At 30.4% G+C, this 15,315-nt stretch overlaps 1 protein-coding gene and 1 long non-coding RNA gene across 3 annotated transcripts; one reads left to right on the top strand and one right to left on the bottom strand.

The window, feature by feature from the left end:
* The first annotated feature begins 5,888 nt into the window (after window positions 1-5,888).
* On the top strand, window positions 5,889-15,312 carry LOC129311120 (lupeol synthase-like). 2 transcript variants are annotated; one of them, XM_054953144.1, is made up of 19 exons: window positions 5,889-6,027; window positions 6,429-6,653; window positions 10,327-10,512; window positions 11,001-11,090; window positions 11,169-11,366; window positions 11,475-11,559; window positions 11,640-11,806; window positions 11,886-12,074; window positions 12,360-12,473; window positions 12,614-12,733; window positions 12,823-12,945; window positions 13,050-13,148; window positions 13,255-13,311; window positions 13,388-13,434; window positions 13,532-13,675; window positions 13,963-14,140; window positions 14,404-14,484; window positions 14,613-14,696; window positions 14,885-15,312. In XM_054953144.1, the coding sequence occupies exons 2-19, from the start codon at window positions 6,459-6,461 to the stop codon at window positions 14,993-14,995; spliced, it is 2,268 nt and encodes a 755-aa protein (XP_054809119.1). In that variant the 5' UTR covers window positions 5,889-6,027; window positions 6,429-6,458; the 3' UTR covers window positions 14,996-15,312. The 2 variants fall into 2 exon arrangements, with proteins under 2 accessions (XP_054809119.1, XP_054809128.1); XM_054953153.1 differs by lacking the exons at window positions 5,889-6,027; window positions 14,404-14,484; window positions 14,613-14,696; window positions 14,885-15,312 and having other exon boundaries at window positions 6,433-6,653; window positions 13,945-14,084.
* LOC129311132 (uncharacterized) lies at window positions 12,068-15,055 on the bottom strand. Its single transcript, XR_008593237.1, has 3 exons — window positions 14,917-15,055; window positions 12,612-14,122; window positions 12,068-12,495 (listed from the first exon to the last, which is right to left on the bottom strand). It is a non-coding gene; the product is annotated as an uncharacterized LOC129311132 (long non-coding RNA).
* Window positions 15,313-15,315: the final 3 nt, after the last annotated feature.

Here is a 15,315-nt window from a genome sequence, read left to right as displayed (position 1 = left end):
TCCTTATAGATTGTGTATTCATTATAGGTACACTCAATGAAAATGCTTATAAGAATGTGGAATGAGGCTACTTCTATAAAATTGTGGCAAAATCATTAGAGTATTTGTTAAAACGAAGCACGCGCATGGCCCATAAATCAATAAACCATTGTTTACAATGGAAGTTATGGAGGTATAATTTGACTAATAATATCTCTAGTATACAACCAAGATCTGTTAGTTCAATAACTAAGTTACACCAACTTTTCTACGTACTAAGTTTTATTGGTCTAGATTTGATTCAAGTCTAAAAACATCAAATTGGATATGGTTATACTAGAGTTGTAAGTCAAATGATAATGAGTTCTTTTGACACATGTGGGGGATTGTTATAATGTTATCTATATGTGTGTCAAAAGAAACATCACATTTCCCAAGATTGAGGAAGCCTTAGTGTATAAATGCTAAGAGGAGAATTTGAGTAAGTGAGATGAACTAAGAAGAGGAGTGAATGTGCTCATACATTGTATATGAGTGAGATGTGATATTGAGCTCTTTTGTCAAAATATTTTTTAAAGGACCAAATTCATTGTTCAAACCTTTAAAATTTTGCAATGCATAATGGTGATTAATTATTCAATGTATTAAAACCTTTAGAATTTTGTGAGTAATTAATGATGACTTATTTAAAACTCTTAACCTTTCGAAATCTACATTGTTTATTAATGAGTTTTTTAATCTAGATTTAATGTTTAAGTGCTTAAAAACTCTAAAAGTTTTAAGGGTGGTGTTTAATGGTGCCCAACATTCATGTCCATCTATTGCCTATATAAGGCAAGCTAGTGGAGTGTTTAGAACTTATTGTTCATGAGCTTTTGAGCATACCTCTTCCATCTCCTGAGTTCTTCTTTCCCGTGTGTACTTCTATTGTTTTGGCACCCTATTGTGTATAAGAAGGATTCGTTTAACCTTAGGGAGTTGTTGCATTTAACTTACATGGTGTAAGAATTCTTAAAAACAGTGTCCTCAAGCATGACTCAAATTAGATTATCTAACATAATTCCCAACAGTTTTTAGGGAAAGTTAAGAGAGAAGATTATTCATGCGGTTTTGATGGTGGAAAAAAATGGTGGATTTGGACTTGAGGCTAGGTCATCCTAGGAGGGAAAGGATGAAGAAGAAGAATGAGAAGAGGTTGTTCTCAAAGATTGATGATCACAGATGCAACGATGGAGGAGGAGACGATCAGAACAGCTCGTCAGTATGGTACAAGAATAGCAAGGTATAGGGGAGGCTACCTGTGTGCTTGCACTGAAGGAAGAACAGCGCGATGAACGAACAAGAATAAGAAAGAAGATGAGGGGTCGCTGGTGTGCTGGTAATGGTAGGGTGGCCACCAATGTGTGTTGCCTTCAAATCGCTGCCTTCATTGACCATGTCCCTTCTGTCACCTGTGTTGTCTCCAATGTGGCCATGACCTTTTCCATCAAAGTTGCCAATGTTTGGGTTGATGGTTGAAGATGATGACGAGGGAGAGAAAAAGTAAAGGAAAGAGAGGTATTTTTCATATTATAAAAAAATATTGGTTGGTCCCGATAGACAATATTTTATAATAAAAAAATTAAACGTAGGACCCACATAATAGAATAATAATGTCAGGGACATTGAGGACTGAATTTCTTACATTAAAAAATAAAATTGATTCATGATTAATTTTAAAATACCTAATGACCCTCTCAATGTAGTTGAGAGGAAAAAATAATCACCAACCCATAAAGCAATGATAACTACTTATATTTTTAATCATATATACTTAAAACATATGTTTTCAATTAAATCAAGATACATATATATATATATATTTATATTTATAGGTTATTTATTCTATAATAAATTATTATTATTAATAGTATTAACATATTAAAATTCATGTATCTTGATTTAATTAGATAAAAATATATTAAGCATAGAATACTAATTAGCACATAAGTCTTGTCCTAAAACAATTTCATTATATATATATATATATATGTATGTATATATAATTATTTTGTTGACCATCCATACGGGCGCGCACATATAACTATTAAAGACCTTTGATCTTTTCCCTGATAGTGTCCTACTTCCCTTTTCCAAATTGGTACTATTATTAATCACATTTTAAGATCCTTTTCTACTTACAAGTCTTTGATGTTATTTTTCTTAGTTTCTACTTTTAAGTTTTATTTTGGAACCTTGTACATTTTTTTCATTTGAGCTAATGAATTTTTCCATTATTATACTCTATTTGGACTAAATATAAAACGTCGTTCAAATAGGTTTTACATCTGAATGAACTGTGGTAAGGGAACTCTAGACCCTTTCATTATTTATTTAAGACCCAATGTCTCTGATATATCTGATATTTATTGTTCAACCACGAACACACTCAGATAAAAAAAAACCTTTGATCTTTTATAAAACTTCAAAATATTTTGGCCTTAAATTATGCCAGTAATTAAATTGATTAATGTATTAGTTATACAGCGTCATTCCCTTTACACGAAAAGAAAAATGAACTGACGCGTTTGGTTACAGAAGGCAATTTTCATAGAAGAAGGCTTCGGACCCGGGACCACGGTACTTATTTTGGAAACGCATTAGCACCGTGCCTACAAGCGTAATTTAAACCCTTTATATTTCTTCAAATCATCAATGCCGTTGATTTAAAATTATAACAAAAGTTATAATATTAAATATGAACTATTTTTATGTTTATTAATTCATCACTCTTGATGAGATTTAAATAGTCCAAATTTAAACTTTTTAATTTTATTTATATTTATTAAATAAAATATTTAAAAAAGTATGTAGAAATCTTAATAAATTTATTTATCACCAATCTGATCAATACAAATTTAATCTATATGACTTAATTTGATATTATTTTTAATAATATATATATATATATATTGACTATTCAAACGTACTTTGAATGATATAGATATAATCTAAAAGGACTAATTTAATATTAAAATTTTTATAATTTTATTAACTATCTAGATATTTATTGAATAGTCCATATTTAATATTATAATTTTTTATAACTTTTATTTTGATAAATATAATATAAAAATATTTAAAAATAATTTTAAATTAATGAGAAAGATTATTTGGGAGAAAATAAAGGCCACAGAACACCCATAGGGGTGATGAGCTCGGTGCTCGTAATGCCCTTGCGTACTTATTTACTAATTAATTAGATTGCAAAATGATTTACTAGTTGATTGATTAAAACGCCTTTATATGTTTTTCCCATAATTATCTCCTACAAAATTTTATTTTTTCTTAATATTAAAAATAATAAGAGATACAATTTTAAAGAAAGTAATTTGTGCATTAATAAATATTAAAGATACAATTATTTTCTTTTGTTAATAATTAATTTTATAAATTAATAATTATTTTAAATATTTTGTAGAAAATATAAATATTGTATTACTCTCTATTTATTGTAGCAAATCATGGTATTGTATACTTATTCCTATTATACGTATCTTAACAATTTTAAATATTTCAGTATAATGCACAAAGACACGTACGAAGAACGTTCTTAGCCATTAGCATAATTTGAAGATAACATTTGAAGTACTCCTGGTGCTGTTATTTAGAAATTACTTTTAATATATTTCATTATAATTAAGAAAAATATTATACCTCATTAATTTTATCTTAAAATTTATTAAATTTTCACCTCTACCCCAAATATGGACAAAAAATTATTTTTTATAATTTTTCATAATGTTTAATAAGGGTAAAAATGTAAAGATGGGCATGGAAAATAGTAAGATTTTCCATAAATAAGATCAAATTAATCTTCTCTCTTTATTCTATAAATAAAACTAGATAAGTTCATAATTCTTATAGAAACAAGGATTTTGCGTTGGAAACTTGGAATTAAGATAAATACTATCTCCGTCCTAATTATACTATATTTCATTCAAAAAAAGATAACTACTATATCCGTCCTAATTAATTATAAGGTACTTTTTGGACAAAATCTTTTATGATAATAAAATTCATTAAATATACTTTATAATTTTATTTTTTAAATAAAAATATAAATATTTAAAATTCCCTTCACATTTAATATTTTATTTATGAAAGAATATTAAATAAAAAGAGAATATAATGAGAAGAAAAATATTACAAAAATATTATTGACAAAACTTATTTTTATTAAAATATCTTGTATTTTAAAACATTAAATTTTTCTTAAAAGTATGTTATAAATTGAGAAGGAGGGAGTAGTTCAAATTGAGAGAGCTTACAAATTGGCATTATATTAATTTGCATGATTTAGGGGAGCATTTTATTATTCACAACTTGTAATATTCTGTGAAAATAGGGTAATTCACTTAATTAAATTATTTTTATAAATTTTAGGTTAAAATACACTTTTAATCCTTTAACTTTAAATAATATTTTATTTTAATCCCTTAATTTTATAAAGTATCTTTAAAATTCTTTATTTTGAACACTGTTAGTTTTATCGTATAAATTTTTCACATTAAAATTTTAAATAATGATAAAATATTCTTAAATATTAACGCATTAAATTTAATTTTTTAAAATAATAATAGTTGGCATAAAAAATAATCACGTAAAACTAACAGTATTAAGATTAAGAGATTAGAAAGATATTTTATAAAAGTAAATGATTACATTGAAAATTATATGAAGTTAGAGGATCAAAACCTAAATTTTAATGTGTGTTAGGTAAGAGTCAATTTTACAATAAATACTGTGTCCAATTAGTTGTATTGCATAACGGTGCAACTCGATTATTAGTTGTGTGTTGAATTAAACTAACCCAAACATGCACTTTAATTTATTGGTACAGTAATCAGAAATAATTTAAGAAGCTTGACAAGGTGATTTTAATATATATTAAAAGGAATAGTGCATATGTGATCCTATTATTCTATATAGCTTTTAACTTGATCTATTAATTTTATAAAATGTTTTTTTTACTCCTCTGTCCCTAATATAGTTTGTCTCTTATTAATAGAAAATATAATGCTAGCTAACATTATAAATTTAAATATTGATAAAGCTTTTTCAAATATTAATATGTTAAATATATATAACTTTTTTAAAAAAATAAATTGATTCAAATTTTTTGTCAGCATTTAAAATTGTATTGTCGGCATTTTCTTTTAATAAAGTTAATGATGTCTACGCTAGATGAGTGTAAAACAATTAATAAAATAAAGAGGCCAAGTTAAAATTTTATGTTAAATTAGTTAAATTAGAAGATTGAAGATACTCTCTCATGTTCTAGAAGGTATTCATGATCTTTTTTATGAGTCACCTTACATAAAAAGTTTTTTTTTGGGCCAATTTTACATAAAAAAGTTGATTATATTATTAATCACTTTCTCCTAAATTTAGACTTTCACAAGTTTCAATGAGTAAAAAATAATTAAAAAGTTATATGAAAGAAAAATATTTTTAAAAATAATGTATTTAGTAAGAGTAAATTGATAAATTTTTTTAACATAACATCAATAATTTAATTATTTTTCATTAGTAAAATAGTTAGAAGTAAATGATTTATAAATTAAATAGACTCAGTTTTGACTACATTGAATTAAGATAAAGAAAAAGAAAACAAACATGATGATGAAGACCAAAGAGGAGAGAATGCATACAATATTTGTATTGATTAGCTTGCAGGAGGAAGCAAAAGATATATATCTCAAAATATGTAGAAACAAAAGAAACCGAGTGGATGGCAAAAGGCAGTTGGGTTTTTAAAAGCTATAAAATTAATGAGGACAAAATTAATTTAATATCATTAAATTAATCTTAGCCTCCTCCCAAATTATTGTGTGAATCACATTAAGTTATTACTTTATGGAAGCATCCTTGTATTTCTTAACCTCCTCCTCCTCATCATCTCTCTCTCTCTCTTTCTCTCTCCGCTCCCTGTATTGTCAATACATCTCTATATATACACTCACATAGCCTCGCCTTTAATCATCCCACTTCATCTCTCACACTCCTGTACGCTCTCTCTCTCTAACATCATCTTTTATTGCTTTCCTGGGAAACCAATCTTGTCTCATCAGACTCTCTTCGTTCCCGGATTCTGCTATTTCCTCTTCTTCTCTCCAATTAATTAATCTGTTTCTATATATCGTTATCCTCCTACATGCATAAGAGCTTCATAGGCAGGCTCCTTCTCATGCATTTACATAGCACCATTAACTCTCTCTTATTTTCTGCATTTCATCTTCCTCCGTGACGCCAAAAACACAACGATTCGCCACTGATGCGCAAGTCGATCACCACATATATATATATATATATAGATATAAATATTATTGCTCTGTTATCTGAAAAATCTCCAGAAATATATATATATATATATATATGAAAATAACGCATATGATATTTGTGAATAGGCAGAGACGCCAGAGAGATCGAAGAAGAAGATGTGGAGGCTGAAGATAGCAGAAGGAGGGAGGGACTTAGTGTCGGTGAACAACTTTGTGGGAAGGCAGCACTGGGAATTCGATGCAGGAGCAGGCACTGCTGAAGAACGCGCGCAGATTGAATCACTTCGCCATCATTTCAAACTCAATCGCTTTCGTGTCAGGCAAAGCGCTGACCTTTTGATGCGCCTCCAGGTAATTTCATCATATGTACCACGACGTCGTTTCTGCTCCTCTTTCTCTGCCTGCATTTTTTTCTCCCACATTTCTGCCCCTCCTATATGCCCACATGCTCCCAGAGTTTAAGTTAATTAGCAGTACATTTTAAATTGATCATATTTTTTAAGTCTGACCATTATTAACAAGGTTTAGAACTAGATTCAAAAGCCTGCACAATTTTTAAAATATTTTTATTTAAATTTTTAATTTAAAAATAAAAATAAGGAAAAAAAATTCAGCTGTGTTATTTTTGTAACATTAACCATTTCAATCAACTCATTTTCAATAATTTCAATCCCATGCTGTTTGAAAAAAGAAAGAGAAAAAATATATATCTTAAAAAGAGTAGCTTAAGGCCATTTTTAAAAGACTTATAATTAAGGATTGGGCTTGAATGCCTTTTTATGCCAAAAAAACCCCCTAAATTAAGAGTATGTTAAAAATTTCTAATATATAATTTACATTTTTCATATATGTATTATCACTGCAAATGAAAGATGGAACAATTAAGCTTAAGGTAAAAGCGCACAAAAGTCTTCTCATTTCATATAAAGTTTTCGTTTAGTTTTTTGAACTTTTGTAAAGTTTTTTTTTTTTTCCGTTCTCTAACTTTAAGGATAAATTGGCCCATTGATTTAAAAAAATTTTGTATTCAAAAAATATAAACCAAATTTTTAAAATTTGAAAGTATGATCAATTTATATTAATATATAAGATGTTTATCATTAAAAATTTATAAGGAGTTTATTATTAATATACAATGGTATATCATTGACAAATATGATAAACTAGCCAGAATGCAAAATATAATAAATGTTGAGTTATTTGCTTAAGCTGGTTCTATAACATAAATTATATCTGCAAAACCTCTTAATTTTAACACTTATTGGTTTTAAATGATAATTTTTTATGCAAATAATAATTATTTAAAAAAATTAAATTTAATATATCAATAATTTAAAAAATTTATCAATATTTAAAAGTTTATTATCAGTATTTTTTTATTAAAAAGTGTTATAGTAAAAGATTGAAAATACATAAACTTTATAAAGAATTAAAAATATATATATATATATATATATATATATATAGTACGTAAAGCTTTTTCTATAACATTACTTCACGGTTAACCCTTTTATGAATGCCTTTAACGGATCTGACACAAATTTTGGATTTGCATATCTTCATTGTCGTCTCTGGATTCCTTCGCCTGAATTGTTTAGGAAATTTATTTTAGCCTAAAAAAATGGCTTCCATCTGGCTTTTTTTATTTAAAAAAATAAGGAAAATTAAGTATTCTCTTTCTTTAATATTATAAAACACTTTTTTTAAGTGTCATATTTAAAAATATAAAAGTTTTTGAATATTTTAAGATACAATTAGCACTTTTTTAAAAAAATATATCCTTAATTATGAGTACAAATGTATAATTAATGAGATTTTTTTTATTGAAACAATCAACTCCTTATGTCCCAAATTATAAAATAATTTTGGAGGATTTAGTTGTTCCAAAATATGAGATAATTTTGACAAAAATAAAATTTTAATGATATATTTTCAATATTATCTTTCAAATATATAGTGTAATGATTAAGTATATAAATTTAAAATCATATTAAATTAAGGCGTTTTTGGAATATATTTTGTTTTGAAAAATGTTAGTTTGTAGAGTATTATTATAAAATTTTATTAATATGCATACTTTTATTTTAAATTATCTTGGAGTATATTAAGAGTTATCCCTCATTTATGTCACTTTAAATTATTTTAATTTTTTATATTTTCTCTTTCCTCTCATTTATAATGACAAGAGAAAAAGACAATTCAAGAAATTAAAGAGATATTTTATTAAAAATCATTAAAAATATTGACATATAAAATTTTATTTAATTCAACTAATAAAATGTTGTTGAGGTTACCCCACAAACCTATTTACATACCCACCCATACCTTAACAAGAATAGTAGATGCAGAACCCTCAACTTTATGTTTGGTAAGGTCACATGGGTGTCAAAAATGTCATTGTATCTTAATAATCTGATTAATATCTGCAAATTGATTAAATCCCTTATTTCTAGGCATGTCTCTAGGGTTGGATTATGTTATGCATCGAGCATCAACTAGTGATGTTTTTGGAAAACATGATCATATTATTTGTAAAACTTATGGCGAATCATATTATTCATAATTTATAAGTATAAAGACTGTGATCAGGCCACAAAATTACCAGTATCACGGTCACACTCACATTAAATTTTATTCAAAAAAAAACAAATAACGTATGAAAATGATCCGCTGCCATAATGTCAAACATCCAGGTACGTGTCCATGTTCATATATTGAAGGCAATCAAATCCACCTTTCTGCAGTTGCCAAGTGCCAACCACCATAAAGACTTAAGGGCCATTAGAAGAAGAGATTTATCTAACCTTACAAGAAATGGATGGAGGAATAAATACATATCAAATCAGACATTTAATTTTTCTAACAAAACATATCAGGCATTTAATTACCTTGTCCTATGCATACCTGTCCCTTCACATGTTTTTGCTTCAACCGCTAACGGCAGGGAATATTAAAATAAGTTGACCGTTGCATTCATGATAATTTATTTATTTATTTTTTTTAACTTTTTTTTGTTAGGAATGATTATGTTACAATTATTTATTATTTTCTTTTGTATATAATGAAAGACATTAAAAAAAAAATTCCAACACATGAATAAAGAATCAGAATGAAAGAAGAATTCGCCTAATATAAATAAAACACCACCATTGTATGAAGAAAAAAAAATGAAAGAAGGAAAGGTCTATACAAATTCAGATGGGGGAACAGTAACACAGAGTACTGAGTTAGCATAAATATGTAAAAATAATACTCCGTCTAATCCTAATTATATATTAGGGTTTTTTAAGGAATTATAGTTAATACTCTTAAACTTGTAAAAAATAGTATTTAACTTTTTTATAAAATTAATAACTACAATAAATTGTTTCTAAAAATTACTAATTGGTACAATTAAGAAGAGACAATATTGGGGGAAAAAATTAAACATCTTTATCCTATATTTAAGACTAAACAAGGTTTTAAAACTTTACCCTAAATTTAGGATCGGAAAGACGGAGACAATTGCTGACAGAGAGGACAAGAATGAGAGAAGGTGGAGGTGGAGACAGAGTTGGTGTCGAGTGAGAGCTTAAACCAAACGAGTCCTTAAGGATTAGGATCTGTTCATTTCATCGAGATATTGAATCTACGAAAACATCTTTACCCAAAAAAAGAAAAGGCACGAACACATGAACAATGAGTACAAAGTTATGTAGCTTAAGTCTTAAGGAGAAAATGAAGTAAACCAGACGCAAAAGAATAACAAACATGGAAAGGAAAGCACAAAAGGCAAAAATACTGGAATTGGGTTGATCATCCGTGCAAGTTTTCAGAAATTTCCTTGCCCGTTTGTCGGGGTAATCCTAGAGAAAATTTGACTAATTGTCTTCTTGGAGCAAGCTGTAATATATATATATATATATATATATATATATTCTTTTTTAAAATAAAAAAAGAAATTGCTTTTTGGCTTTAAAAAGATGGAATGTAGAACAAGAGGTTGAGTATAAAGAAATAAAAAACTGGTGTGTTTGCATTGCAGCTGAGAAAGGAGAATCCAAGTAGGGCGATTCCAGAAGCAGTAAAAGTGGGAGATGCGGAGGAGATCACAGAGCAAGCAGTGATAACGACAATGAGAAGGGCCATCAGTTTCTATTCCACCATTCAAGCCCATGATGGTCACTGGCCTGCTGAATCTGCTGGCCCACTCTTCTTCCTTCAGCCCTTGGTAAACAAACCTTTTCTCCTTCAACTACCAAAATTACCCTTTACCCAAAAAAACTAAAATTAAATTACTATTTGAAGTTGAGTCTAACAAAATGGGCTAATTCCTTATAATGTGACGAACCAAAATTTGAATAGAATTATTGCTAATAAAATGAATGATTTCTTCTTTTTTTTTTCTTTTTGGTAATAAAATAGAATGATTTCTAACAGAATATATGTGCACAATAAAAAAAACTACGAAAATTTTATATAGCTTCTGTCTCCATATTTTACCGAGTTTGACAAATAAGTTCCATTGTTTGTAACTAAATAAATAATTTAGTTTCTTAAAATGTACATGACACTACTTAGATTATATAAGGCCCCTGGTAAGGTAATTAATTACTGATAGCATGTGAATTTGACTTAGCATTAATAGGTCTCCTAGATAAAAATTTGTAAGAAATTACACATAATATAGGAAAGCTAATAAACGTTGAACATGTGCAGGTGATGGCTCTGTATATAACAGGATCCCTTAATGCAGTATTAGGGCCAGAACATCAGAAGGAGATCATACGGTACTTGTATAATCATCAGGTTAGGTACTCTGAACTCTTAGCCTTCTTGTGTTTCAAATAAGAATAACTAAGAAGAGTAAGTGAGTGAATGCGACAGAACGAAGATGGAGGATGGGGATTCCACATAGAGGGGCACAGCACCATGTTTGGGTCAGCACTGAGCTACATAGCATTGAGGATTCTGGGACAGGGTCCCGAAGATGGTGAAGACAGAGCTATGGCTAGAGGCAGACAATGGATCCTTGACCGTGGTGGCCTAGTCGCTATTCCCTCTTGGGGAAAGTTCTGGGCCACGGTATTCCCTCTCTTAATTCAAAACTTGACTAGGAACTTGATAAAGAAAATTGTACACATTTAGTATTAATGGTAATATTTTAAAAAGCCATTTTGTTATGGGGCACAGGTACTAGGTGTATATGACTGGTCAGGATGCAACCCTCTTCCACCAGAGTTCTGGCTTCTTCCTAAGAGCGCTCCGTTTCATCCGAGTTTGTGCCCTTAACTCATTCCTAGCATCTTACTTTGAAACCATTTAATTGCATCTCTGTACGTGACCCCATTTTTGCAGGCAAAATGCTGTGCTATTGTCGCCTGGTTTACATGCCTATGTCATATTTATATGGCAAGAGGTTTGTGGGTCCTATCACTAGCTTAATCAAATCAATAAGAGAAGAATTGTACAACCAACCTTATGACCAGATCAACTGGAATAAAGCCCGAAACATGGTTGCAAAGGTTAGATTAATCTTTTAATTAATGTTAGTTGCGTGTAAAGACGAAGTGAATTGAATTGCGTGTAAACACAATATTTCAGGAGGACCTGTACTATCCGCACCCACTTATTCAAGATATGTTGTGGGGATTTCTTCATCACGTAGCAGAGCCCATTCTGAAATGCTGGCCTTTTTCCATGCTGAGAGAGAAGGCAATTGAAACCGCAATCAATCATGTCCGCTATGAGGATGAGAACAGTAGATACCTTTGCATTGGCAGCGTAGAAAAGGTATGTATATATATTGTATATGTACACTACACATGACTAGATGTGCCCATAACCTGTACAGGTTGAGATAGAAGCTTTATTGCATACATCTCAACATCAAGAAGGAAGAGGCAAAAAAAAAAAAAAAAAAACGCAGCCCAGAAAGGTGGTGGAACTAGTACTGTTCTTAGCTAGCGAGTACCAGTTCCTCCAGATTTTATATATACGAACAGACTTTAAAAATTCACCAATGTCTTTGAGTTTATCTGAACAGGTTGTAATATTGTTACTGCATGGACATGACAGGTGTTATGTTTGATAGCCCGTTGGGTTGAAGACCCCAACTCAGAGGCATACAGACTTCATCTGGCCAGAATTCCTGATTACTTCTGGCTCGCTGAGGACGGCTTGAAAATCCAGGTTAGTACTATAACTAGTTTATCTGCATTTTGAGTTAAAAATTTCAAATTAAAATCTTAAAGTTATACAAAAAAGTTATCAATAAATTTATTATAATCACTAACAAGAAAAATGTGATGATAATTTTTATGCACATACAGAGTTTTGGGTGTCAAATGTGGGATGCAGCGTTTGCTATACAAGCAATCCTTTCTTGTAATCTGAATGAAGAATATGGACCTACACTTCGAAAAGCACATGACTTTGTGAAGGCTTCACAGGTTACAACTTGTCACTTCATCCATGGCAGTTAGTCCGGTTAAATTCTCTCTGTTTTCAATTGAATCTAAAGACTTGAATATATTTGAAGGTGCGAGACAACCCTTCAGGTGACTTCAAAGCCATGTTCAGACACATATGCAAAGGATCATGGACATTCTCAATGCAAGATCATGGTTGGCAAGTCTCTGATTGCACAGCAGAAGGACTCAAGGTTCATATGAATATTTGAAAGTGCAAGTGATTTTTTATATTGGAAAAATGTTCTCAGGTGACTACAGCTTTTACATTGGATCATTTTTCCGCATCTTATTGCAGGCTGCACTCTTGTTCTCTCAAATGCCTACTGATCTAGTAGGGGAGAAAATGGAAACACAACGCTTCTATGATGCTGTTAATGTCATCCTTTCTCTGCAAGTAAGCCTTTCTAACTACAATCTATTCTCTCTCCAAAGCAGAACAGCCAATCATTAATAGAAACCTAAACATGCTTGATTCCACATATGGTTGATTTCACATACAGAGTAGCAATGGTGGATTCCCAGCTTGGGAACCTCAGAGGGCCTACCGTTGGTTAGAGGTAAGAAGAAAAAAAGTTGAGTATGCAAAAAATTGAGGAGCAAATCTAAACAAAGTGACATTCATGCGTTTTGCAGAAATTTAATCCAACAGAATTCTTTGAAGACACTCTAATTGAGATGGAGTAAGATTTGTGCCGTTAAAAATGCTGTAATCAAATAATTAATGTACTGGTTATTGCAGCTTATCCGACTCTTACACTGTGCCATTTTATGAAACAGGTATGTGGAGTGCACAGGGTCAGCAATACAGGGTTTGGCGCTCTTTAGAAAGTTGTACCCAAAGCATAGAAGAACAGAAATAGATCACAGTATTGCTAAAGCAATTCAATACCTTGAAGACAAACAAAATCCTGATGGTTCATGGTATTCTACTTCATTTTTAATGCTTTACATCTATCTCCCTTCTTGCACAATAGTTAACTGTACAGCTATAACTTCCATTTTTTCATCAACCCAACTGATGCATGGTCTAAATTAATTTTAACAAGAATTTACGCATTACATGTTAATCTCTTTGACATCCTCCGAAAATAGACTACTGTGCTATTTACCAAGTAACTCATACAAGCACTAAGAACTGTATTTGGATATTAAGGTGCCTAACATACTTTTTACATATCTTGTTCTCTAAGAAAAAATCAATTCCACAGGTACGGCTGTTGGGGAATATGTTACACATATGGTACCTGGTTTGCTGTAGAGGGACTAACGTCCTGTGGGAGAAATTACCAGAACTGTGAGGCTTTGCGCAAAGCTTGCCAGTTTTTGTTGTCAAAGCAGCTACCTAATGGTGGCTGGGGAGAGAGCTACCTGTCAAGTCAAAATAAGGTAAGCAATATGTTTTTCATGCAACACTTGTATATATCACACAAGATATATTTTTGTTATATTACATATTATAAAGTCTCACAAAAAAGCTATATTATTCATGACTCGTAATACGAGGGGACTTGTTATATAAATTTTCTAATATATATTAATATGATAGACATTACAAATTGCACTTGAAAGTTACATACTGATTAGTAAAAGAGGGAAAAATAGAAGCAATAGAAGAGACTTGATATTCACGTGCCTTTCTTGCCAAACAGGTTTACACGAATATAGAAGGCAACCGTGCAAACTTAGTTCAGACTGCATGGGCTCTATTATCACTCATTGATGCTGGGCAGGTTAGTAAAAGCAAAACTATTCAACTAAATTAGATTTTTATTTTTATTTTGGTGGACATTCCTGATCAAGCATGCATTGAAGTACCCTAAATCACCCCAAATTCGCTATATTGTTTTGGTGAAAACAGGCTGAGATAGATCCAACACCTATACACCGCGGAATAAGGCTATTGATCAATTCACAAATGGAAGATGGAGACTTCCCACAGCAGGTAATGCGATAATCAATTCGACATTTTTTGTTTTTTGTTCTTTTTTAACAAATATCCTATTTGGTTCTCAGAAAGATAATGCCATCATCGATGCGACACGCTGCAATTTTTCAATCATTTCTGTACCGAATAATATAATTATTAACGTGCTTTCAAATTCATCGTTCATGAATCTATGAACATTACAGGAGATCACCGGAGTATTTATGAGGAACTGTACCTTGAACTACTCGTCTTACCGGAACATCTTTCCGATCTGGGCTCTTGGAGAATATCACCGACGAGTCCTCTATGCATAGAACCTTCAATAAAATCTCTCAATTTGGTGTAGAAGCCAAGTACAGATCCTTCCCGGATGTCCCCCGTACTTCGTGTACTAAAATAAGATACAAGCGGTGCCGTCAAAATATAGTACTCCATAAGTTCACTCAGGAAAAAAACAAAACAAAACAAAACAAAACAAACAAACGAAGAAATTATAGCGCTTCATAAGAAATTAAGATTATATAGATATATATATTGTAATGATTCATAAGAATATATGTAACTTCTGTGTGTAATTGCTGTAATGTACTGTAACGTTCCCAGAATATAAATGTTACAATATTCCTTGCAATCC

The sequence above is a fragment of the Prosopis cineraria genome, unplaced genomic scaffold (assembly GCF_029017545.1).
Source record: "Prosopis cineraria cultivar Desert tree isolate PC_DT_omini unplaced genomic scaffold, ASM2901754v1 PC1, whole genome shotgun sequence".
Taxonomy (NCBI): domain Eukaryota; kingdom Viridiplantae; phylum Streptophyta; class Magnoliopsida; order Fabales; family Fabaceae; genus Prosopis; species Prosopis cineraria.
Note: the sequence above shows the minus strand (reverse complement) of the source record. Positions and strands in the feature narration are given on the sequence as shown.

Excerpts from the sequence above, each read along its gene's own strand:
- LOC129311120 (XM_054953144.1), top strand. The coding sequence starts at position 6,459 with ATGTGGAGGCTGAAGATAGCAGAAGGAGGGAGGGACTTAGTGTCGGTG. Across the intron at positions 12,946-13,049 it reads GCACAGCAGAAGGACTCAAG|GCTGCACTCTTGTTCTCTCA; the intron begins GTTCATATGAAT and ends ATCTTATTGCAG. Across the intron at positions 14,697-14,884 it reads ATGGAGACTTCCCACAGCAG|GAGATCACCGGAGTATTTAT; the intron begins GTAATGCGATAA and ends TGAACATTACAG.